Genomic DNA, 25,773 nt, shown 5'->3' on the forward strand with positions numbered 1-25,773 from the left:
TATTTTAAATGCAAACATCCCAGCTTTAGATTTTTCAACTAAAGGAGGAGGTATAATATAGAAGATACAGTAATTAAAACTATGTAAAATACACTTTCACATCTCTGAATGTTTCTTTATTCTTTCAGCTGGTGTTACTTTAAATTACCCAAATCGAGATACGAAGCACAGGAAAGGCTTGGGCTATTTTGCCTTTCACATCATTAAAATGTAGTGCTGTTCTTAGGATAAGCTTTGTTGCTGTATCATAAATATTCATAAAAGTCATTGAATGCAATTCAGCAGAGGTCTGTAATCTCACAAAATATCTATCTCTGAAAATCATCAGCTCTGCTAAAATTGCCTCTACTTTTATAGTTTCCTCAGTTAAAAAAAAAAAAAGCAATCCTAAGAGTTAAGCATTATATTGTTATATATTACAGGCACAGAATTATTAGAAACTCTTCCAGAGTTGTGCTTTTTTATTCTGTGTGATAACAATAATGTTGCAGAAGGTGGTAGATGTTAAAGCAACGCCAGAAAAGTAAGGAGCAGTGCAGGGTCCTGTAAGGACTGCAGGTTTGGGCCCTGCCTGCACTCAGGGAGAGTTAAATAATGTGAAGGGATGTTTGGCTTAGGATGGATGGGTGTAATTTGCATAAAGCAAACTTAAGCAAGATACAAAGACTTGAATTCAATTAAAATGTGTTTTATTGTAGACATGGTCAAGATAATCTTTCTTGAGGCCTCTATTTTAAAGCACAAAAAAAAAAGTAAACCATGAGAGTAGCCAAGGATAAACTGATCCTATAGTGATCCTGACATCGATGGGGTTGAGCTGCAGTGACTTGGCCTGTGAATGTTGGATCACTTTGGAAACAACCACAGGGTGGTTCTCCCACCACACATTTTTCTGCATTCCAGCTCTAGTTGTCATCAAATCAAGGACTTTTGTCAGGCTGCACCTTTGTACCTACATTGATTATGAGTTTGGCATTTGAGTCACTCTTTTTCCCAGACCTGTTTAACAGAGGTATTTTCAGGGCAAATTGCATTTGCAGACAGGATGGAATTATGGAACAGGAGAACAGGTTGTAGTGCTGTTCAGTGACTACTGAAGTGCACCTGACACGAGCATTATTGGTGCTTCTCCTCCAGATCAGCAAGGCCTGAAAAAAATGGTATTTTGAGTTGGAATATTTTGAGGAATGGTCACTAAGGTGTTATCTTGTAGCCCTCTCTGCCAGCACTCCCCAAATGGCACCTGTAAGGCCACCCCAGGCCTGCTGTTGTACAGCTGTTCTCAGGGCACTCTGCCCACTTCAGAGTCTCTTTGGGAACGTTGGGAAGACTCTGAGTTGAAATAAGGACTTCCATTTCTTCATATTGACACTGTGAAGTCTGGCCTTTATTTTTGCCCCCTCCCCAGTTATGGCCTGGTAAGCCACTCACAGGCAAAGGCCTCCCTGGGCCAGGTGAAATGCATTGCCCATTTCCTCCTCGTTGGGAGGATAAAACCCAGAGGGGAGGTGCCCCTCACCCCTGCTGTTTTGTGGAAAGAAGACTATATCCAGTGAGATTATAGAGAGATACATTTATTCCAGGCCCAGGGGGGATGGCTCCTCCAAAAACATGCACACCTGGCTGAGTTAACAACTGGTTTATATGCAAGTAAGTTATACATATTTATTATTTCTTTATGCATCAACATTATTTTCTTAGAGAAGGCAGGGTTATTATAATGAGTTCCAAGAATCGATTTCCATTTTCTCTGCCCCATGCTACTCCTCCTTGTGCCTGTGTCTTTCCTCCTGGTAATTCCTTAGGGGTCTGGTGGTCTTTGGGGATGAAGTTAGTGGTTTTCTTCTTGTGAACTTTTACCATTTGCTCAAAACTGCTTCAAACTGGACTTGTTGGCAATTATAACTGGTCTAATTGGTGAATTTCTTTACTTATCTTGTTCTTTTGACATATCTTCTGATTTATCATCATTTCATAGGGTATCCTGGGTGTTTTAATTAGTCCAAGAGGCTCTGGGGCCTCTTGGTATGGCATCTTCAAGGACAGGTCTGCACCTTGTGATTTTTGCTGTATGTTATACAGTGGATTTTATAGTAACTACTAAGCAAATTCTATGATAGGTATATCGAGTAATAACATTATCAATTAATAAGTCCCTGCAATCACCGCAGGTGCTGGGGGCAGGTGCGGTGGGGGGTTCCAGTTGCCTCCGGGCCGCAGAGCGCCGTTCCCGAGCGCAGCCCCGGCCGGTGCCTCCGACCGGCCCCGCGGGCAGGCCCGGGCCGGGCAGGGCGCGAGGTGGGGCGGGCCGGGCCGGGCAGGGCAGGCGGCGGGGCGGACAGAGCAAGGCTACGCAGGGCGCGAGGTGGCGCGGGGCGGGTGCCCGTGGGGCCCGCTCGCGCCCGGCCGGTTCACCGCCACCCGCCCGAGGCGGCTCGGGAGCCACAGCGCCCTGAGGGGACCGGGCCAGCAGCGCCACCGGGGCGAGGGCAGAGCGATCCCGTGAGGGGCCCGCGGGGCGAGGCCGCAGGCTTTGGAAGGGAGCGATTTCCTTAGGGATCTGAGGGCTGAGGGGCTCGGTCCCTTCTGAGCGACGCCCCCGGGCCGTGCCCGCCCCGCCCGCTGCAGGCCCGGCCCCGCTGGCGCTCGCCGGCCGGGCGCGAGGGGGGGCTGAGGAGCGCGACGCGTGCCGGGAACGTGCTGGGGCCGTGCCGAGGCGGCGGCGGCGAGGCCCGATGGATGCCGAGGGCGCGGTGAGCAGCGGCGGGGCGGGGAGGGAGAGCAACGGGAGGGGGGCCGGCACCGCCACCGCCATCTTGTCCGCGGCGCCTCCTGTGGAAATAAAATCAGCGCCTCTGCCCAAGAGTGGTGTCAAACATACTAAATAATCCATAAAAACATTAAATGTACATACCCGTGTTATTTTAGGAAAAATGCTGAAGTCTAAAAGCCAGTGGAAAAAAAAGTTTTAGGCATGTGCTATTAGTACATACTGAACTCTTTTAAATACTGTTTTCTTAGTGCCACACGGGCAATAAAGAGATGGTTATCAGAAGACAAATTTTAATATTTAACCTCTAAAACTCATGGGGAGTCACTGTGTTGGGGATTCACTGTATTGAGAATTCACAAGTGATGTGTTTAATTCCTCATTTCCTCCATTTGGGGATTTTGTGTTTGTTTTGTTGTTTAGTTTTGTTTTGCATTTTAATAAGATCACTCTTAAAACTTGTATGGAGAAAATACCATCTGAGATCCTTGAGATAAGGAATACATTTTGACTGTAGTGTCAGCTATTCATTGTTATAGTTAAATCCAGAAGCTTCTATGCTGGACACGATGATTGTACAATTAGAGTATTGTCTTTGGTGTTAGAGTCAGAGAAAGTGACCGGTCTTGTCCTTCTAGAGTTTTTCTCTGTGCAAAACAGTTTTTCTTCTAAAGCCTCTGGGACTGCAGGGACCAGGTTTGTTCCTTGCCCAGTAGTGTTGGGTTTTGTTCAGGCTGGGCACTACTCTAAGGTTAGTATTTCAGTAGGAGAAATGCATACCAGGTTCTCCTGAATAGGTCAGGTTAGCAACACTCTGGGCTTCCCTCTGCCCCAAAGGACTTTTGTCTTCCCTGAATTGAGTGAATCAAGCTGCATTGTTTAGGCCACTGTGTGCTGTGTTTGTAGGCTGAGAGCATTTTGAATTAAAGAGTCATCGTCAAGAGCTGTTCTCATCAGTTATGCAGAACTTGTTGTTTTTATGTGGTTGAATTATGAGTGCTTGGCACTTGGAAAATCATCCAGAAGCTATTGCAAAAGTCAGAATTTTGTAGATGTGTCTGAGAGCACAGATTGTTATAAATGTCCATTCTATGTAGGTTTAAAATAACAGCTTCTAATAAGAGAGAAAATAATTTCTGAAATAGAATTCATAACTTGAAATTCATTTGTCAGAGTGCAGTGCCAATTGAACCAAGAACAATCGATTAGGCCCCAAATGTCTAATTTGGAAAAGTGTTAAACATTGAATTTCAGACCGTAGTCACTCTGTTACTGAATTGCTTATGTTTAAACACTGAGGTGCATTCTGAATAAAAATAGATGGTTAATGTTTAGTTGTTCAGCATTTGCTGTGCTCTCCAAAAAATTCTCTATATGTTGTCTGTAGAGAATTGTTTCACTTTCTGACAAATAACAAGTAAGATTGTGAAAATATTTTCTTTCAATCAGCAGGCGACTGATCAGATGCAAACAGACCCTCTACCTTCGTGTGCCAGCGCCGTGTCCCCAGTGCAGATAAATAACCTGATCGGTTCTCCAAGGTTCGGAACAGTCACTCCAAATCGTGTCTTTGTGGGAGGAATTGATTTTAAGGTATTTTTTTCCTATTTTTGCTGTTAAATGATCATTATAACCCTACAAAAATCAACTGGAAAAGGAGACAATTGTGTGTATTTGATTAGGTGGTAAGTGCCCTTTGCTGCAGTATCCAAATCAGTAATAGAGAATAAAGCTTTAAGCCTTGATTTACACTGTTGTCCTGCGAAGCTGACTCAGTACCCTGCAGTGCTGGAATATTTTGGCATGGCAGATCTTCAGACAGCTCTTGTCATCAGTAGAGCTTGTGGTAGAAAAGTATGTAGAAGTTGGTTTTGGGCATAATACTGAGTGTCATTCAACAAACTGTCACAGTGTGTCACAGGGCTAACAAGGCAAATGTCAGGAGCTTTAGTTCCTCCAGCACTTCTCTTCCTGTTCTGAGAAAGAAGCTGCAGTGCAAATATTCCTTACTTGCCATAGTAATTTTCTCGAAGACAAGTGTTTGTTTTTAAAACAAATATGAAAACTTTTCTGGTTAATCTGTACTACTGCTATTAATTCTTAGAATGCCTGTGCTTTTGTGTATTCCCTAAAACCCTCAAACAGCAGCGAATATTGAGCAACCCATACACTGTTAGTCACTTTCAGCATTGGTGACAAGATACTCACCAGATCTGTGTACCAGCCACTCTTTTTTTGTTGTTCCTACTTTAGATAATGGATTAAACCATTGACTTTTGCAAAACATGCTTGGTCTGCTTGGCTGTTGCTTTGTTCCTACCAAGAGTATTTTCTCTGCCTAATCCTCCTAGGCTGAGGATCTTTTCAGTGCCTACTCATTTGAAGAGGAACAAGAATTTACAATTCACTCAGACTATTTTGCATTACAAATGTGAGAGAATCCAGGATCATCCAACTCATTTGGCTGAGATGATTCAAATAGAGGTGTTCATAATTCAAGAGATGTTGTACAAGGCCCTCAGGATATTTAGGCTTTATCAAAGAGGTGCAGGAGCTTTTTGCACTAATAGTAAGCAAATTACTGGAGGTATAAAAAGAGTTCTCTTGCTCTATTCTATTTTTACTGCAATTTCAGAGGTTAAAACCCTTTTCTGCCTAAGATATCAAAATTCTTGTTAATTATCCTAGTTACTGTTCATTTTGAGGGGTTTCTTGATTTCTTGGTTCAGTTGCTGATACTTCAAAATTAATCTCATTTTCAATAGAGTTTAAGCATGTTTGGAAGCATAAAGAAGATGCAATTTTGGGGGGAAGAGGAAATAGAGGAAACCTCTATAAACATTTTAGCTACTCTTTCATTTGCTGTGGCTCTTTATATCAGTCTTAAGTTTCTGATCAAATCATAGGGTTTATGTCAGTCTGGAATTGTTTTCTGTTTTGAATCTTACAGCAGAAAGTACTGAGTTTTGTTGGGGTTTTTTACCCCAAAGGTCTTACTCAGTTCAGCTGGGGGTATATGAAAGCTATTCACTTTATTGTTGTGGTAAAGGGAGACACTTAATCAACAAAAACTTATTTGCTTTCCTGCAAGCTCTTTTATAATTTTGCCAGGCACTGCCAGCTGGACCATCGCTATGGCAGTTGTTCTGTTCATAAGAGTGAACATCTGGCTTCTTAAGTTTAGAGAAACAATTCAGTAGGAGAAGTGAGGGTTGGGAATGTTTTTCTCTTGGTCTGAGGCTCTCCCGTGGTGTGGGCTGTCTCAGGCTAATGCTGAGCCTTCACCTATTCAGAGTCTGACAAGGGCCATTGTCTTGTAATCCAGAAAAGCCAAGTCCTGAAGGTGTTTCTGGTAAGATCCTTGATACCATGTTTTGTACACATACCTGCAGATTTTATTGTCTATCTTAGAAAAGTGTTTCCTTCTTATTTCCCTTTGCCTTCCCAAGTTTATAGTCTTGTGTAGCAACCCCTCATGTCTGTCTATGACACTTTGGGCACCAATCAGTTTCAGTCTTGGGTGAGACAGATAAACCTTTGATGTGCTGGAGAAGATTTAATAATTTGTATACATACAATTAATAAAAGTGATTCACTTATACCAGAAGTACCTTTACTGCCACTTTACGTGAAGGAAAGCACAGCTGAATGATGGATGCTTGTAACTGCCTCTTCAGTGTTAGATGTGCTGTTAACCAAGGATCAGGTAGAACAAAACCTGAAAATCTAAAATATGGTGTTCAGGGCACCATGTGTGATACAAGGTTATGTTGTAAAGAAAGATTCATAGAAGGGGTGGGTGGGTGCTTGTGTAGTTCAGATGTGCCTTTATGTTGAAGCTTGGCTTGCTCCCTGTGTACTCAGGAAGGAGCAGTGTCTTCCAAGCTGGTTTAGACCATGCTCCATTTTCTTACTTGACTTACAGTGCAGAGTTCCTATAGTGTGCCTGTACATATTTGCAGAGTCAAGTTAAAACTACTTCAGAAAAAGGGACCATGGTTTATTCAGTGATTTGACCACTGTATCATTGTGATTTACTGGGAATTTTTTTCATGTATGTGGCCTCTATATGGAAACTTTTGTACTCTGCTGTTTTGAAGCCTGAAAATACAGTTTTGAATTTTCATACTGTAAACTGCTCCAGGACATAATTCACAGAAACTAAACCTGCTTTAGTGGTCTCAGCTGTAAAAGGATGGTTGTTACATAATCCACTAAAGAGGAGTTTTAATGACTTTCCACTGTTATTACTCAATAATAAATGCAATTAATTATAATTAAACAGGCTGTGAGGCTCATACTTGTTCATTCTTTTCTCTGTATCCAGGGTTTTAATTAGTAGCAAACTTTATCCAAAGTATGTCCATTGAAAGTCCTGTGGTAAATATTAACTGAATAACTATGCAAACCAACTTTTCTCATTTTTTTCTTATTTTACTCTACTAGACTAATGAAAATGACCTGAAGAAGTTTTTTGCTCAGTATGGCAGTGTGAGAGAAGTGAAGATAATAAATGACAGAGCTGGAGTTTCAAAGGGGTTGGTATAGTAGAATGAGTGTGTTGTGGAAATGGAAAATGTAACAGAAATCTGACTGACTCCAGTAAATTTGATTTATTTTTCATAGCTCATAATACTAATTCTTTTGGTGATACTCCCAGCTTATCCCTCTTTGCAAAAATCTGTTCTTACCCTTTAACAGCTCCATATAAATGTCTCTGTAACTTGCCCAACTAAAACTATAGTAATTTTTAGAAGATGAAGCTCTGTGCATAATGAAGAGTTTTCAATTTTTCTGAGTTTTCTTAATGACAATTATTTAAGTAGATTATCCTAAAATGGTTATTTAGTTATTAAATACATTTATTTCTATTACTGAAAACCTGCTTGGAAAGAAGCCTAAAAATGAAAGAGGTGAAATAGACTTGATTGTGCTGGAGTGCCTGACAGTAACTGAGATTTTGGGTGAAGACTTTTGGAACAAGGGCATTAGGGGACAAATCTGACAATGAATCATGATTACAGGAAAGAGGGATAATACTGGAATTCAGCAGTAAGAGGAATGCTGAAGAGCAAACCTGGAGAAAGATTAAGATTGCATAGTAAAACTATTGCTAGAACCCAGAGGATGGTGATGTAAATAAAAGTGCACTGCCACAGAAGGGTGGAGAGAAGGCTGAAGCATAAAGGAGTTTGTGAAGTTCTCTCCTGAGCCACAGCCTCTCAGTGCTGTCAGACCTTAACACATCTCAGCAGGTTTCACACAGAGCTGCAGATCTTGGCATGGAGTGGGCACTTGCATGACATGGTGGAGTTGGTCCTGGTCCAGGATCTGTCAGCAACCCACTTGTCTTGTTATGAAATTCCAAGAAATATCTGGGACTTGCAGTGTGTGTGTCCATATAACCCATGAAAATTAGGCAGTTGTAATTGCCAACATACATCTCACAGTAAGTATGTTGGAAAGTAATTGCTGTACAGGGTGGTGGGTTTTCTTTGCAAATCCACATTTAGGCTTCATTGCTTCTTCTTGAAAAGTGGCTTATAAAACTTACAAGTTTGTGAGTATTAGTTTATTGTCCAGATGGTCTATACAATGTAAAGTCTGTAGGTAAGGTCCCATGTAGGAAAAGTTTTTGTTTTTTGAACTTGGCAATGTTTCCAAGTTTGTTTAGAGAAGAAAATACAAGAAAAGCCCACAAATTTAAAAGTATGGCTGGTCAGACTTAACCTCTGTACTCAAATAAGCAGGAAAGTGCTCACAAAGAAAGATGGCTTGTGTTGCAAAATCTGGTCTGCTGGCAGGAATGACAAAGGTCATCTTGGCATCATCTGAAATCTGACTCTGAGAAATGAGCCATGACCCTAACAAATTATGTATACTAAAATACTAAAAGTTTAAAAAAAAATTGAAGTTCAGGAAGTCAGATTGGGGAGTGGGTGTTTTTGGTTTTTACATGTGTGTTATATATGATCAGAAATTACTTTGTACAGGCAGTGCCACATTCAGTGGCCTAAATTACTCTGGGAATGAACTGAGGGGGTTTGGAAAAGCAGGAGTTGGGTGTAGGAAGCCTGTTTGTTTTACTGCAGCAGCTGAGAGAGGTGTGGTGAAAGGCATAGCATGTCACAAAGTAAAAGAATTGCTTCATCTGTAATCACCACAGAGCTCTTTAATGCTAATCATGTTAAGAATTACAAGAATAATTCACAGATGAACACTGTCTCTGCATTGCTGCTTTTTCTAACAACTCAGTTTAAAATAATGAACAGTGCTTGTGGAAGTGTGGAGCATTCACAATTGTTCTGAAGCGCTTTGGAGCTATACTATGAATTTATAGTATGATAATAATTTAAGAAAAAAACTCCAAACATCCAGAGTGTCTCATCTTGGTCACCCATGAACAGTGAAAGCTTTAGATCAATATATTTGCTTCACAGCAATTAAGGAACTTAAGCCATAGGCTGAGTGACAAGAATAGCTTTCTATGTGGGCCGTGATATGTTACTACATAGTAAGAAGTGCTAAGAATGCAGTTGTTCATGCAATCTTTACTTCCATGATGGTTTTTTTGACCTCTTAGTTTAACACGTAATGTGTGACTCCTGTATATCGACTAAGAATGTGCAATGTCTGTAAATGTGAACTTTAGAGGCTTCTGTGATTTTCATTTAGGTATGGCTTTGTTACTTTTGAAACCCAAGAAGAGGCACAGAAGATTTTACAAGATGTAAGTGATAATCCCTGTTGTGTTAATCTCTTAAATAATTCATTTCATATTAGTCACAAGTAGCTCGGGCTGTCTGGTCCTCTGTTTGCAGTTTGCAAATCTGGTAAGTTTGATCTTATAGTTAATAAAATGTTTTAAAGAGATCTGAGATAAGACTTACACTGAGATCTTCTGGAACTGGGGAAGGAAGTTGCTTGTTTATGGTATTGTTCTTGACTTTGACATCCAGAGTTTATGTTCTTGGTCTGTATGAGGTTTACAGTAAGTACAGAGTTATAAAAACTTTATCCTTCAGAACATTGACTTTCCTAGAAAATCCACTGCTGTCAAGATTTTTGGGGGGAGTCGAGAAGGTACCTGCTGTCTTTTATTCTCACATGTTTGTCAGACCTGCTGTAGTTCTTTTTAGTAACAATTAGGTTCGCTTGAAGTCTCAAATGATGAATCCTGTGTCATGTACAAGTGCTTCTCTCTAAGCTACATTACTGTGGAAAAGGAGTTAGTGTAGCTTTGGGGTTCTTTTGAAATGCCTTGTAAATAAAAAGTAAGGGAGGGTGAAACTTAGTAAATGCTTTGTCTACTTGTGATTCTCATTTCTGAGATGCCTAGGCAGACATATAAAATAATGTCTTTCTTTAATTCTAGGCTAAAAAACTCAATTTTAAGGATAAGAAATTGAATATTGGTCCAGCAATAAGAAAACAACAACTACGGAGTCCTAATGCTCGTATGTATTTTTACTTACATTTGTGTATTTTGTGTGTTACAGGAATTTTAACTGAGATGTGCCTGGTCTTGCACTGCATTAATGCCATGCATGGAATATGCTCAGAGTAGTTTGCAGTGGAAGTAACTGCATGCCAGTGGAAATGTCCAAATAAATAGATTTATGGTCTTTTGGTTCTTTTATGACTCTTAATATGTTGTTTGTTTACTTCATTGGAAAAGGTTATCTAAGTACAAACAATGGAAATTCAAATTGCCTAGCAGAACCTTAAATCTAAACATTTAGACTGACCTCAGAGGTTCTGCAGGATGCAGCAGGCTGTGCTTGAGTTGCATTGATTTTATTTATGTTATCAAAATCCATCAGGATCTTTGCATTTTGCTTTCTTTGGTAGAAGCCCCGAGGCTGCAGTCACCATTCCATTCCTGAGTTGTTTGCTGTGAGACACTGAATGGATACTGAAAACATAGGATATAAATCACCAACTTTTAAGACAAGGTCTGTGAGCTACTGCTCAGTAAGGGCTTTTTGTCAGATGTAAAACAGATTTCTAAGTGCAGCAGGCAGTAAAGTGCTTTGTAACTTCATTTCGGAATCTGTCCACTGGTAGCTTTTGGAGAAGGTAGGAAAAGGCCATCCTTTTGGTCATTTTCAGTCTGAGGACAATACAGAAGAATGTTGGTTTAATTCTGAAGCTTCCTTTAGTTTCTGTCAGGTTATCTGTTAGAAGTAGCTCACATGTACACTGGTGCTGTTGGTGCAGACAGGCTTGCTGAAGGTGGGAAATGTGCTGCCTTGTCTCTCCCCTTGTGCCTGGGTATGCCCTTTTCCCTTCTGTGAGTGTCTGGGATATTGTTTGCCCGGGGAAAGGGAATGCTTTGTTTCAACTGTTTGTCTGGTTTGCTCTACAAATTATTCAGTGTGATCTTTGCTCAGTCATCATCAAGAGGTTTTATGCCCTTTTTTTTCTGTGCTTTTTTTCCCTTTCTGTCTTTGACTTGTATTTCTCAGTTGTGTTGCCTGACTTGTGGTGCTTCCTTCCTCTGACTCTTGTGCTGAATGTGTATATTGATAGACAAGAAACATGTCTATGGGTTTTAATTCTGAGACCTGAGAGAACGGGGTGGGGGGAGAACACCTAAATTTGAAGAAAGCTGCTGTGTCCTTTTGAGATCTGTCTGTGGACCTATTAGACTATCTCTGCTGTCTCATGCCTATGATAGTTCTGTGGTACAGGATCACACTGGCATCCAGGGACTGATTTCAGGGTGTTGGCTCTCATGCTCAGTCTGTCTAACAGTAGTTGCTGGGATACTTTGTTCTGCTACAACTCATCTTAGGTACATGAAGCCAGAATACCTAGAATTGCAATATTGCTATAAAATTGTGGTTATGTCATATTGAGGAGAATTAAAGAGATAACTGTTATGTTGCTGTCCTCTAGAACCCACATATAATCTAGTGCTTGTTTTCCATACTATTAAGCAAAATTATTTTTAGCTCTTCTGCCATTGTAGGGCATTTTGCAGCAAGTGCTTTGAACATGCTGGGGAGGGCCATGTGGTTTGCTTTTCCTCTGCATCGAAATGTATTTTTTCCATCACAGTGAGTGTGCTGGGATGGATGCAGATTTCCTTTTTTATTGCCAAAGACTTAGTCAACACTGTCAGAAAGTTTGTGCAATGTACTCTGGTTAGTGAAGTATTCAGGATTGTTGGCCATGGCATTCTGTTGGTCTCCTTATTTGAGATCAGAACATGCTACTCCAGATTGCTTTCTGCAGCTGGAACAGCCTTTAGGTTTTCTAGGATATGCTTAACATTCCCATAACAAGCCTCTTGGCCTCATCTGTCTGTGGATAATATTTCAGTTGTATTGTATCCAGGTGTCTTCAGGCTTTTCTAGAAATTAGTCAGTCTTACTATCAATAAAAGATCTTTAATCACTGGGAGACCCTTTTTGGTCTTTCACTGAGCGCACTGGTGATCTCTGCAGTGTTCTGTCTGTCCATATAATGGCACTTCATGGGGGCACTTACCTTTGCAAGGCAAGATGGAAAACTGAAAATTACTTATTGATTTTCATTATATTTTCTTCTTCCCGATTTTTTTTTTCTGTGCTTTGTTATGCTTTGTCATTCCAAGACTTCCATTTCAGTTACAGAATTTTCCTTCCCCCCTTCCCACTGCACAGAAGTCTCTCCATGTTTCGAACTAGAATTTGTCTTCATGTTTGACACAAAGCTTTGGAAAAACAAAGTCCTGTCCTAGCCCCCAAAAATGTAGAGAGGAACAGAGTTTAGGTGATCTGAGATGCAGTGCTTGAAAGAGAGAAACAACCTGTGCTTAGGGTAGAGACCCTTTTATTTGAATAGCCCTTGTGGTCAGCACCTGTTAGAGAGCTGTGCTGGTGGATCTCTGCTTTGAGATCAGACCATGCTGACTTGTGGCCTCTGTAAGAGTGACAGCATTGCTGAGAAGTGTCCCTGTTGCTGATATCTACATAACCAGTTTTTTACTTTTCCCAGTTTGTGTCCCCACAGAAACAGTCTTTGTGTGTTGAGAAACCACCTTGTAATGAAATAATTTTGTGGGGTTTAGTGCTTGAATTTTGTTTCAGCCAGCTATGAGTATGTGGAGGTTACCCATTAAAATCTCCTACAATGTCAAGTTACCTTTGGATATTTGGAGATGAAAAATACGTGTATTTGTTGGTACCTGGAGTTATATCTGTGTTCAGTAACTTATATGCATGTCACCTTCTGCAGCCCTTCCCATTCACCTCTGGGTACATCCTGCGACCATTGGCCTTCATGGATTTGTGTTGCAGAGGGAATTCACATGGCACAAGGCACACTGCTCCATGTTTTTCCTTTGAGTGTTTTCTTTCTCTGAAGTTCAGAAATGATCTTCCCTTATTTCTATCATGTACACATCTTAAAAATAAAGGTTATTTGTCAGTAAGCTTTAAAATGTTTATTCCAGGTTCTTCTATAACACCACAGACTGGTACAATGTACACAACTGCTGCTGTATCGCCAGAACCTGGTACAATGTACTTAACTACTTCCAGTGGATATCCATACATTTACCATAACGGAGTGGCTTATTTTCATACATCTGAAGTTTCTCCTGTTCAGCAGCCATGGCCAGTAAGTAATTTATTTTGGTATATATGCTTTTCTGTGAACCAGCATGAGTGTAGTGGTTTTAATTCCCTCATACTCCCACTTTCTTCAGCTGTGCCTCATACGAGATGATTAAATGGCTTCCTTATCTTAGACTGTGGTTTTTAAATATCACTTCAGTTTATTTTGCTTCTGCAGGGGACTTTTGCTTTGATGTGACCAATTGGACAGGGTAGTTCATAATCAGCCTGGGCCTTACCAGGAGCAGCTTTGTTTCACTATCTCTAGATAGTAATGGCCTTGTGATTTCTGGAAAGAACTAAGTGAATATGTCAGATTTTTGTTTCTTCTAACATGAGCACTTAGAAGCAGTGGCTTTGAGTAATCTGAAGTGTTAACACTTGGTAAATCTGTTTTCAAAAGGAAGGGGAGGTTCAGCATTATAGTATTCCAGGGTTATGCCTAATAGGAGGAGTGGCAATTTATGAAACTGCTGCATAAGACCTGTAATGTTTTTTCTTTTGAAGTCCCGCTCTGTTTCCAGTTCCCCTGTGATGGTGGCACCTCCGGTTTATCAGTCTGCTACTTACCATTATCAGGTATCTGTGTGGAAATGGTTTTCAGCCATGCAGTGCTGTTTGCAGCACTGCCATAGGTTTGTTTATTAAGTAAAAGCTGATAATAAATGTATTTTCATTTCATTGACTACTCTCTTTAAACACCGTTTATTTTACTTATGTAACTGCATGATAATATATTAGTTTTCTTTTGTGTTGCAAGACAACTGGCTTAGTACCAACCTTTTATCATCCAAGCCAAACTCCTGTTCAAAGCAGTACTGGTTAGATTAGATTTCTTGGGTACTTGTCCAGTAGGAGTCTAAATAGTGATGAGATTCCACAGCCTTTCTGGAGAGCCTCTCCCAATGGTTGATCCCCCTCATAGTAAAAGACTCTTTTCCTTATAGCTACAACATTTTCCCATTCCCACCAGGGCCCATTGATCCCTGTGGTCTGAATGCCTCTGTTGAGAGTCTGATTTAAGCATTTTTTAAAGCTTATGAAATGGCCAAGTCAGAGTCTGAATGAATGTAGACAAAACAATGTTCCTGAACTTTGTGGAGCTTAATGGAAGTTGTATTTCTTCTTTTTAATTTACAATTAATTACAGATTTGAGATGGTTGTGATTCTAGTGTGTTAGGAATTCTACTGTTGTATGTGTATGTTCTTAATCAGGTTCGTAATATCTTTTTGTTTGATTTTAGGCACCAACACAGTGTGTTTCAAGTCAGTGGCAGTGGTCTGTTCTACAGGTAAATACAGTTCTGGATGCAGCATTTTTCCATTACTTTTCACCCAGCTTAAAGGTATGGGGCACTTACCTAACAGTGATACTGCCCACTGTTCATTGCTGTGATTCAGCAATGCATTGACAAGATTTGTTGATAGAGGAGAAGGCATAAAGTAGCATCTATTGAAACATCATGTACAAATTTTACTTAAAGAGAGCATCTTGCCCTCTGCTTTCCCTTTGACAAAAAGTTTGTGTTAAATTACCTAGTAAGTTGTCAGAAGCAGGTAAAAACTGCCAAATTTTGCCTGATATAAGAAATTAGTATTGAGTAGCTAATTAACTGGTAGTAACTGCAACATTCATCAAAGTGTTGTTAACAGAAGCATGTAGAGACACACAAGTAGGGGGAAGTTAGACCCAGGCCCTTGAAACAGGAGGAGGAACTTGAAATTGCAAACTTGGTCATTCTGGAGGCAGAGTTTATTACTGGTTTTGTGATCTCTGTGGCAGAGCAGCTTAGTATGTGAGTCCTGACAGTCAAGAAACCTGAAGAGTTGGAAGCTGAAAGGACCGAGTCCCTTAAGGTTGAACTGTTTAGTGCGGCCTCATTACTTCAGTAGCAGCCAACTTCATCCAGCTGTGGTCTGTTCCCTTTTGCTGGATCAATCGGCTGCTTTGATATCAGGGTGCTGAATTACCAAAACACCACAGGGTTATTTTAAAACAAAAATAGCTGTTTTGCTAGAGTAACACTTGTGCAAGGCAAAACTTAACTGTGTAGTGTTTCTGTGATCTGGAGATTGTGTCAATTTTACAAGTTTTATGACTTCTCCAATGATGCTCTCTGAAATGCAAATAAATCTGAACTATATAAAAATTACTAAAGACCATGGTTTTTTTCTTCTACCACCTGACCTTTCTATTCCCTTACCCCTCAGTTTCTTTCATTATCAAAGATGAATTGGACGCTTTCTTTGAAAGCTTCATCTCTGTTTATATGTAGCAAAGAAGACTGTAAAATAAGCTTTGGTCTTCATAGTGCTTAAATCATGTAATTTATTAATATGTTTTATTTCAGTCTCCTACCTCTTCTCCTCCACTCTTATATCTGCAACCATCAGAAGTCTTTTATCAGCCAGTAGGAATTTCCCAGGAAGGTGGATGTATATCTCCACCTCTCCTAATGGAAGCTGCAGTTCCTGAGGTATTTTTAAAAATGTAAAGAGTTTATTGACAATAGAAGTTTGTCTGCAGTTGGAAAACAATCTTTTAATTTAAGCACTAGCTGTTCAGAGCACTGAAGTCAATTGTTCCTGTACTTACACTGCTGTTTAATAATTTCAGGTGTCCTCAGATTGCAGTTTCTCTTCCAGTTTTCTACCAGGATGCTTTGATTCTGAAATACTTTAGCAGGTCACAAGTGTATTACAGGCAGTATAGGACTAGGCAGGTTTTTTTTGTTTGCAAGTAATATATAAGTAAAGCCAGATTCTTTGGAGTCAGTTTGGGTCAATACATGTAATCTTCAGTAGTTTCCTGAGGTAATTCCTCTGTGCGAGGAGAAGCTTCTTTCTACATATTGTGATGATCCAAATTAACTGAGTGGTTGAATGACTAATTTGTTTACAAGTTTTTTTGCTTCTCAAGCAGTAGCATTTACAATACTACTTAAGAGATTCTTAAAGTACAATAAGGCAATGTCTTCATAAATGGCTACAAAAAAACTTAATTACAACACATTTTTAATTTTATATTAATTGGTATGTCTCTAAAATATTCATTCCTCATGAGTGGGGATGCTGAAATACCTGTGAAATTGAGACAGTAATCCCATATTGTTTCAAAAGTTAACAAGTGTTTTATTGCCAAGAGAAGTTCCTGAACTGGTATTTCAGGTATCTTAAGTGGAAAATTCTGACATTCCAAAGTTTAGTTTTCCTGCAAAGATACTGAATTAATACAAGACTTGGGTTGTTGGAGTTTTTCTTCTGTTTTGAAAGTGCATAAATCTGGCTATTTATTTTATAATTATAGTCCTATTAATGATGCTGCTATTTTACCTTTAGCAGTTCCTGAATTGGTTATAAACTTGTGCAGAGAAATTTGAAATCTGTGAGCACTAGGAAAATCCATAGTTAAGGAATACTTGGATATAAAGTGCTCTCAGTTTACAAGCAGGCAGTTTGTTCTTGTTAAAGGAAGCAATGTGTGGAATTTCAGACAAATGGTGTAAAACTCCAAGAATAGTCTGTATTATTTGTATGTAAATATCTTATAAGTCTGATAATGCTGGGAATTCAATCTGCTAATCTACAAATTTAAACACTGTTCCAGCCAAAGCTGAGTGAAGTGATATTGTAGTAGAAAATTTGCTACTTCTGTCAAGGAAAGTGATTTGTGACATTGGTTGAGATAAATGAAGTTTACCAAACTTTGGTACAGTGGGGAAAACTTAAATATTGAAATTTTAGGTTCTAAAACGTCAGTAGTTCAGATAAACTTAGCCCAAAATTTGAAGTTCTAAGGATTCTAAACTCATGTGAAAGGCTTGCAAAAACATAAGATTATGAAACCAGCTTTCATGCTAACTTTTTATTGCTTGGTTTGTTTTTTTTATACCAGCTGTGTTCTGATCATGGAGTTCAAACAGTGTATCACCAGCCCTATGCCCAGAGTCACATAGCCATGCCTGCAGCTGTGAGTATCAAACCAAGACAGGTAAAGCAAGCACTGCACTAGTGCTGTCCCCTTGTCTGAAGAGGGACATGGGGGAAAGTCTGTTATTAATCAATTCATACATAAGGAAAATGGGAAATGTTGCAGAGAAACTGAAATTTTTCTTCACTTGAAGGTTTGTTACAGGGAATATACAGCATATTTTGAATTATTTGGGCAAACTAAGAAGTAAATACGTGACTAGTTATTTTAACATTGAGACACAAGGAGAACTGCAAGTGAAAAATGTATTTTGAGAAAAAATGTTGAACCTCATTTGGTTACAAATCCTTGTCTCTGTCTCTCAGTCTTGACATTGAAGTCTTTACTTTCAGCCTTAGGTTGAACCTCATGTTGAGGAAAGGTGGGATGTTTGAAACCTGAAGCATGAAAAACTGTCCCAGGTGGTCACCTCTTAGTGTTTGTTCTCTGAAGTTCCAATTCAGAGAGGCTGGTTTTTTAAAAAAAATACGATTATTTTGTTGCCTAATACAAGTTGTTGGGTTTTTTTTTTGGTTCCCAGCTTAAGGTTCTTTTATCTAAATTAATAAGGCTGTTCATACTATCTATGAAATAATGTCAAAACTGATTTGCCTGATAACAAAGATCTGAACTTATCAGTAGTTATATGTGATATTACAGCACTTACTCTTCTGTGAAAGATGCTCACTCAGATGCCAGTGGCAGACTAAATACGAGTAGAATAAAAGCCATGTTGTATTTTTCACATTTTTATTTTATTTTACTTTTCCCTGAAGAGTTTTATTCACTCTTGTGTAACAATATGTGCTAAGTATTTCCAGTAGAGGGGGCTGTAACATAAGTGTTGTCCTGGAATAAACTGCCCTGCAGGGTCCTCAGTCTTGGAGCTTTGCTGAGAAGTCTTGAAACTCTGCTCTGTTCAGGTCTCGGGTGGATTCACAGATACAGTTAAACGCTTACAAAAACTTACTGAGTTCTGATGTTTTTATTCATTACAAGGTCATGCCAAATAGTCCTTGGGTCTTAAGTTCTATTTAGGTATCTTTGTTTGCTAGTAATTAATAGTTCTAAAATAGAACTTTTCCTTTTAAAGTTTCACGTTATCTTTTCACATGCTCACTTGGAGTTGGAATGTATTTCACATGCAGCAAATGTGATCAGCTGTATTGTGTCCATCAGAGTGCTCAGCTCTCAGTAAAGATGGAAAAACCCCAAATGGTGACAGCAGAGTGCTCTGTGCTAAGCAGGTGGTTATGTCAGTGCCACCTGCTCCCCAGCTGTTTGAGCAGACTGCCCAGTGACTGTTGTCTCCTTAAAATACCACAACAAATGTATCTGCTGCTTGAAAATTGCCAAGTAGTGGCCATGTAGGAGAAAGCACATGCCTAAAGTAATGACTTCACCTTGAAGGTAATCTGCTAATTGCCTCTACTGCATTAGGGGTTGCACTGAAGAAAAACATACACTTTATACTGGGAGCTGTAAGTGATATGGTGAGAGCAGGGGGGGTACAGCCAGGATCCAGGTACCTCTGGCAGTTGTAGACTTCTTACAGCTTTCAAATGCATCTCAAAACAGAGTGTGCGTTGCAGTCATAAGTTATGAAGTCACGAGGGGGAGCATACAAAAAATGTATTAAATATGAACTGAAGAAAACCACAATTTTTGATGCCATTGTTTCCATTGCTGTTATTGGTGTATAAAAAAGAGAACTTGGTCAATTTATCATGTAAACCAAGTAGCAGTTAACAAGAGAAGCTTCAGTTCTGGCAGTTCTCTTAATTTATTTTTCACTCTTTCTGTTTTACCACTTAAGTTGCATCAACAAAATGCTATTTATAGTACAAAATTTTTAATAGTGCTAAAGGAAAATTAGAAAACATTCCCCATCTTCCAACTGTGACTTACCTTTAGATTCAAAATGTGTACTTAAGATCAATTTTAAATCAAGTTCTACTTCCCTCCCTGTGATTATGTGTTTGTTAATGACCACTTATATTTTACTTAAGCTAATTTCTTTTGGCAATTATAGCATGTTTGGTTCATGAGCATGTGCACATGACTTCACATATTCTCATCTACAAAAATGAATGAAGCTGACATTCATTCTCAAAGGCTGCAAGGTGACACTTGTGTTTTAGGAAGCATGAGGTTTGTTCATCTCTGCTGGATGTTTCAGATTCCATATCCTCCGATATGGAGATTAATGTTTGGATGCTCCTAGAGGATATGTGTGAGATGTTTGGTAGTAAAAGCTGTGTAGTCTACAGTAACAGGGGAAACTTGAGGAGAAAATTGAAATATGTGGGTTTTGGTTTCAGACCCAGGAGAAATACCTGGAAATTAAATGTTGATTTTTCTGGGTGGTTATCTTCAGTTCTGAGGCAGTGGCCTGGTAGTGTGTATGAGGTAGACCCCTGAGGCCTGAGGAGCTGAACAGCACAGCTGTAGTCTGCAAACAAGTGAGCAAAGGGGTAAAAGGTTCTGGTATGTGGAGGTGCGTGGGGTTTGGTTTGTTTCATGTTTTTGGCTTTTGTTACTCATCTTTTCGAGCTGCAGTGTACCTGTTGGGGGTGGACATGGTTCTGATCTGTCAGAGTTGCTGCTGTTCCCATAGTCTGTATCCAGCAGAATGTTTTGGCTGACATTGGCAGTACGAGATCACACAGTGTCATTTGTGGGGATAGTTCATGTGTATTTGTATCGTTCTGGTGAATGATGGTCTTTGGCACCACGGCCTTTTGGTCGTGAGTGTTGTGTAAATTTCGCTGAGCTTGGTATTCTCTGTAAGAGTCATAAGGTAAGAGCTGTATTCTCTGTGCGTATAATACATATAAATACATGTGTGTTTATAAATGTTTGTGTATATCTACTTGCATGTGTATATACATGTTTTTTCTAACAGTTTGGTGTAATCACTGGGGGGAAAGTACAGTAATTTTATACTAGTACTGCCTCTGATATTCCATCTGAAACAATACATATGGCAACATATTTTCTCTATAGGTAAGTATTTTTTCATATATACATGCAGTGAAACAGAATGTTTAAAGTTTTGTTAGTCTAAGAAATGTGAATCTAAACTTCAGTTGTCATGATGTGGTTGCCAAGAGGTTTGTCACTCGCTGTAACAAGGTCTGTTACCTGTAAAACTGCTATTTTAAACTCCACCTGAACTGTATTTGCTAATTTGATTTGAACATTGAAAGGTGCAGGTGGCAAGCTTTTTCCTCACATTTTTTAATTCTGTTCTGTCTTTACAAACTCTTTTTTCCTCTTCTGTTGGTTTGTTCTCACTTCAGTATAGTGTTTTTTCATTTGCTTTCTCTGATCTGTATGTTCTCCCTCTTTGCTTGACAACCCTATGGAGCATTCACTATTAAAGCATTTAGGTAGCTCTGGTCTGTCTGTACTCATTTATTTTTTTTCTTGTCCAGTCCTTCCTGTGTGGCTGAGATCCATCACCAACACACCAGCTGGCAGCTGCGAGTTGTGGAAAACTTGGGGTCAGTTTCTTCATTGCAGTGTTTGCTATTTATGAATTGGTGAATAATGAAACGTGCTCAGATCTAGCACAGTCTGCAGCATTATTTAGCTGCTTCCTGCAGTCTTTCAGTTGCCTAATAATTCTCTTAATAAACCAAATTCTATATAATCAATGTAATTCATTCCTGGGTAATAATATAGATATAAATTCCATCATTATTTTATTTTTAGTTCAATTGCACAAGTTTTGTGTGTTTGGATTGTTTTCCTCAACAGGGACGGAAACATGATTTCTGTTTTGTTTCTGAAAACTGTTTTAATTCCTGTATTGACAACTCCTTCCCCCTTTCTTCCGATTTTATGCTATTTACAATAACTTGTACTCTGGCAGGAGCTCAGTCATGTTTTTACTGTGAAAAAGCTGCTTCTTAGTTGCTTACACTTTTTTAAAACATCAGGGTTTTAATAAAAGGAAGCTAGGGAAGAATGCAATGTTTTGCACACATTAAAGTTAGTGTAGTTTCTTATTTGATACTTTAAACAGCCCCCTGTTTTGTAGCAGGGCCCTGCTATTTAAGGTGTGATTTCTTGTCTGTGCATGTGCCTGTATGATACATCCCCAGACAGGGCTTTTAAACAAATACTACAAGTTGGCCAGTGTGAAACCACAGACTGCTCTGAGTTGGAAGGGACCCACAAGGATCATCGAGTCCAACTCTTAAGTCAGTGGCCCACACAGGGGATTGGACCCATAACCTTGGCGTAATTGCAACCAAGTTTTAACCAACTGAGCCGAGCGTGGTTTTCTCAGTAGAGAAAATGTTTGTGTCCTGCACACACTAATAGGAGTCCAACTAAAGAAAGAGAAATGCATTGAGATTGAAGTCCTGTGAGGTTGGTGCAATGACAGCTAATGACCATGGAACCCTGAAATGTCAGAAAGCAGTGCACAACATGGTGTGAAGTTGGTAGATCATGGAAAGCAACTGCTGTCTTGAGACTATAGTGGGCTGGATATGCTGGTAGAGGTGTGTGAACTAAGGCTGGTTTTATTAGGAGACTGTCATAGCCACACAGGAGGGTAAAAAGTGTAACAGAACAAAAGGTTAGTGCTGAAAAGGCCTGAGCTAATAAGGTTAGAAAACAAAAAGTTTGTCTGTCATGTGGCATAATTAGAGAGTGAAAGAGATGGGGGTCATACATTTGGGGTGTAGAACAGCTGAGATAGAGACTTTAAGAAAATACGATCTTTAGAAGAATAAACAGAATAGTACAAGTATTCCAAAAAGTGTTTGTGCCAGTGTCTACAGTAGTAGCTGTAGTTTCTGCAACTTGCCATCCTTTTGTCAGCGGCTGGTGGCGTGCACTGACACATTACTTGGGCACAGTCCATTGCCTATTGGTCAGTTCACAAATAAGGCAGCTTTCAGTTCTTCTGCTCAGGTTTTATGAGTGTGTTGGCTTCTAAAACCTTCAGGTGGGCATTATAAATACCCCTAGTAATGCATTGATCTGATCTACATTAAAGAGAGGGCTAAAGTTAAAAAAAACTAAAACAAAACAACCAAACCAGAATCGACTAATTAATTTGAGTTTTGCAGTGTAATGTTTTGTAAAAATAAATTCTCCCCATCTAATTACAAAGAGGATGCAGTTGCTTTAATAACTTCACATACTTTAGTAAAGCTCTGTGGTCAGTGAACAAAACTGGGGTGTTTTTTTAGTAAAACAAGTTGGAACATGTTCTGAGATTCCATACTCGTAAATAAAGGAAGATATTTTCTGCCACTGTGAACTTCACCTAAGTGCATAATGGAAATTTGTTTCTCCTTTTTGAGCCAAGTCTCTCTAGCTGATGCAATATCAAAGTGGACTGTAACTTTTCATTGAAGTGTTAGTAATTTAGTAAATGGGCCATGCTTTCGAATAGAAGAAACAACAGCATTTTTCACTCTCTTTAGGAATTGAAGTCACATTCTGTGAGAAGAAATTTTTCACATCCTTCATCTGTGAGTGTGGAACCTCAGTATGCATCAAGTCATCATTTTCATCCTAGAAAAGATTACAGAGTGGAAGAGTGAATTCTTACACTACCTTCTGTGGATGCTGTAAAACATTTTATTAGCCATGTACTTTGTTAACATACCTATCACATGGAGGGAATGAATGTTCTCCCCAACACAGGACATTTGCCTGCAAGTGCCTCAGTTAAAATACTCCTGCTTTTTGTCAAGGAATAAGATGGAATTTTGTGGTTTGGTCCAGTAAAAACACATAAAGTAATAATTTAATTCTGCACTTCCTTTCTTAATATAAATCCTGTTACAGGACAAAATGGTGTTTTCTGACACACTGCCTACTGTATAAACTTCAGTTACTGACATGGATGGGATTCCAGAGTACTTCTGCTAAAGGGAAAATTTTACCTTTAATTTATGAGTTACATAGACTTTAAAGATACCTCCATTACAAAGCAGAAACCATCTTGCCACATGCTGACAGCATTTTTGTGCTGTGGATTAAAATCTGTTTACTGAAATCTATGTACATTTCAATTCCATAACCATTTGTCTAGTTTAAATTTTTTTGTAGTCATTATTCTCTACTTTTACAATGTGTTTTACTTATGTGTTATTTTAGTGCTCGGGAATAACTTTTTAAAATCAAATGTGGACTGCTCATTTAGTAACTATTTGTTCTCATATTAACACTTTTCTTGCATATAGTAAGCAATGCATTTGGTTTTATGCTGTGTGTTTAGCTATAGAAGAAGGAAATGCTGCTTAACTACTTGCATTACAAGGCCATTGAAAACTTCCTTCTTTTTTTCTTTGGTTTGTATGAAAGTTAGGAACTCCCTGACAGTATCACAACTTCAGAGAGATGATTTTCTTCTTTTTTCTTTATTTCCCATCTTGGCTCCTTAGGATTTCTTTTATGTATTAGAAGAGTCAGATTCCTTGCAGGTGGAAAATGCAGCCTCTAGTTAATAGGAGTGCAATCTATGCCTTACTGCGTCTATAGCACTGAAGTGTTCAAATTTTTATCTGATTTGTAGTAATTTGGGGACTTTCTTTTCAGATGGATTTGTTTGGTTGGTATTTTTTTTCATTTTAATCATTCAGGGATCTTACCAAGTGAGCCTTGTAGTCTGTACGTAATCTATGTGTAATAAGTAAATCTCTGTAAGGATGATTCTAGTGGTCAGTAGTGCTCTGTGGTGCTGTGCAGGAAGAGATTTGTCATCTGTTCAGTGTTTAGGCTGTTTCGAGATTGTTGTGACAGAGGAGGCCAATGGACTATGTCTTGGTTGCAGCTTTGCTTAAGTGACCTCTTGGTAGGTAGAAAAGGAGTTTCTGTTGTTAAAAACTTGTTACCAAAGCAGCTGTGGGGGACTGTTTACCAGTAAGTATCAAAAAAAGGTATACAAGTTGTTGGATACATGAAGAGCTCAGCCTGTTCCTGAAGGGGCAGGTACTCACCTGCTTTAGATGGTCCTGTTTCTGAGCCAAGTCCATACTATTAAATGCACCTGTCCTTTCCGTTTAATTTTCAGATTTTAGAACTCATCAATACAAGTGTATCACAAAAATCTTGGCTCATTGAAACAGTAATTCCTTTCTATCGAAGAATTTTTACATAGTAAATATTTTTTATTGAAGTGTTGCCTCTGAAGGTGCCAAAGAAACGTTGTGTGTTCTGTTGGAGCCTTATTTGTTGTCATGAAACATGCATTTGATCCAGGATTTAGAAGATTTAGTCCTTATTTTTGGGACCCACACATGACTTCTCTGTTTTTAATAGTGCTTTAGAGATCCAAAAAATAAATTTTACAGTGACTGCTAATTGGTTTTTAAGTGCTTTGGGGGGAGTCTCTTGAACTAATTGTGTGGAGTGTACAAATACTGTACAGCCACTTAGAAATCAGAGTGTGGCTCTGTACTCACAAAATGTAGTTTATTTTCCCTTAATTGGTACAGATGTTAGACTGTTGATAATGAATTGATCCCATGGCCTTTGCTTCAAGGATTATTTCATTTCTTTTTACTTGCATGTGAACTTGATTGTGAGGACATTCCCTGTCACGCCCGTAACTGTTCCCTGCCGTGGTTCTACTCTGGGGTCCATAACGTCAATCTGGAGGTGCTGTTGGTTAGGATTGTACCTCCCAGGTCTTAACAATGCTTCAGTTTGATTTGATAGACCTGGAAGGTACCAGGACAAAGCTCTGAATGCTGGCTTTTCTCTAGGAACTAGAGGTAACTGTTGAAATACTGAGGGTTCTTCACTGATTTTGTAGCTTATCGTTCTTCCAAATGTTTGCTAAGTGTGATGGTGTGACATCAGTCAGCAGTGACTGAACCTTTCGGGAGCTAAATCCTTCTGTAGATGCAACTTACATATAACTGACTTAGCATTTGTGAATCCCTGTTTATGGCATTATATATGCATGGAGAAGGAATTACGTTTCCTCAGATAGTGCCTATGGTTGTGTTTATGTTGGTGTTCCAGCATTCAGCATTTTTTGGTCTTACACTACACGATACTCTCCTGCCAGTTTAGATCTCCATAGTGAGGATATTCCTGTGCTGTCACACAGAAGTAATTTAGATAACTGTGTGTGTTCAAGTCAGGATTTGGGGGGTTGGAGAAAGGGTCGAATTCTCTTTGGCTTTCTGCAGTTTCCTATTGGTAGTTGTAAGTCCTCACCCCTGAGCTAGGAGGGAACATACCAGGTAAGGACTGTGCCCTGTGGTCATCCAGTAACTAATGCAAGTCATCATCTTCATGCACTGGATGTCACATTCACATGTTAGCAGGCGAAATTCATTTTCTGGCTTCCACCCCCTGGAATTCAGAGACCTGGTTGGCATCTTCTGTTTTCTACTGAGGTAGCTGTTAGATAGTGTTTACTAGAAATATTATATTCATGTTATAGTTC

At 39.3% G+C, this 25,773-nt stretch overlaps 1 protein-coding gene across 1 annotated transcript; it reads left to right on the forward strand.

The window, feature by feature from the left end:
* The first annotated feature begins 4,234 nt into the window (after window positions 1–4,234).
* Window positions 4,235–20,728, forward strand: BOLL (boule homolog, RNA binding protein). The gene is made up of 10 exons (XM_071562331.1): window positions 4,235–4,363; window positions 7,217–7,308; window positions 9,446–9,500; window positions 10,146–10,222; window positions 13,252–13,378; window positions 13,882–13,953; window positions 14,620–14,667; window positions 15,727–15,852; window positions 17,271–17,371; window positions 20,704–20,728. The coding sequence occupies exons 1-10, from the start codon at window positions 4,235–4,237 to the stop codon at window positions 20,726–20,728; spliced, it is 852 nt and encodes a 283-aa protein (XP_071418432.1).
* Window positions 20,729–25,773: the final 5,045 nt, after the last annotated feature.

The sequence above is a fragment of the Pithys albifrons genome, chromosome 8, assembly GCF_047495875.1.
Source record: "Pithys albifrons albifrons isolate INPA30051 chromosome 8, PitAlb_v1, whole genome shotgun sequence".
Taxonomy (NCBI): Eukaryota; Metazoa; Chordata; class Aves; order Passeriformes; family Thamnophilidae; genus Pithys; species Pithys albifrons.

Excerpts from the sequence above, each read along its gene's own strand:
- BOLL (XM_071562331.1), top strand. The coding sequence starts at position 4,235 with ATGCAAACAGACCCTCTACCTTCGTGTGCCAGCGCCGTGTCCCCAGTG. Across the intron at positions 4,364-7,216 it reads TGGGAGGAATTGATTTTAAG|ACTAATGAAAATGACCTGAA; the intron begins GTATTTTTTTCC and ends TTACTCTACTAG. Across the intron at positions 17,372-20,703 it reads ATCAAACCAAGACAGGTAAA|AACCCTATGGAGCATTCACT; the intron begins GCAAGCACTGCA and ends TCTTTGCTTGAC.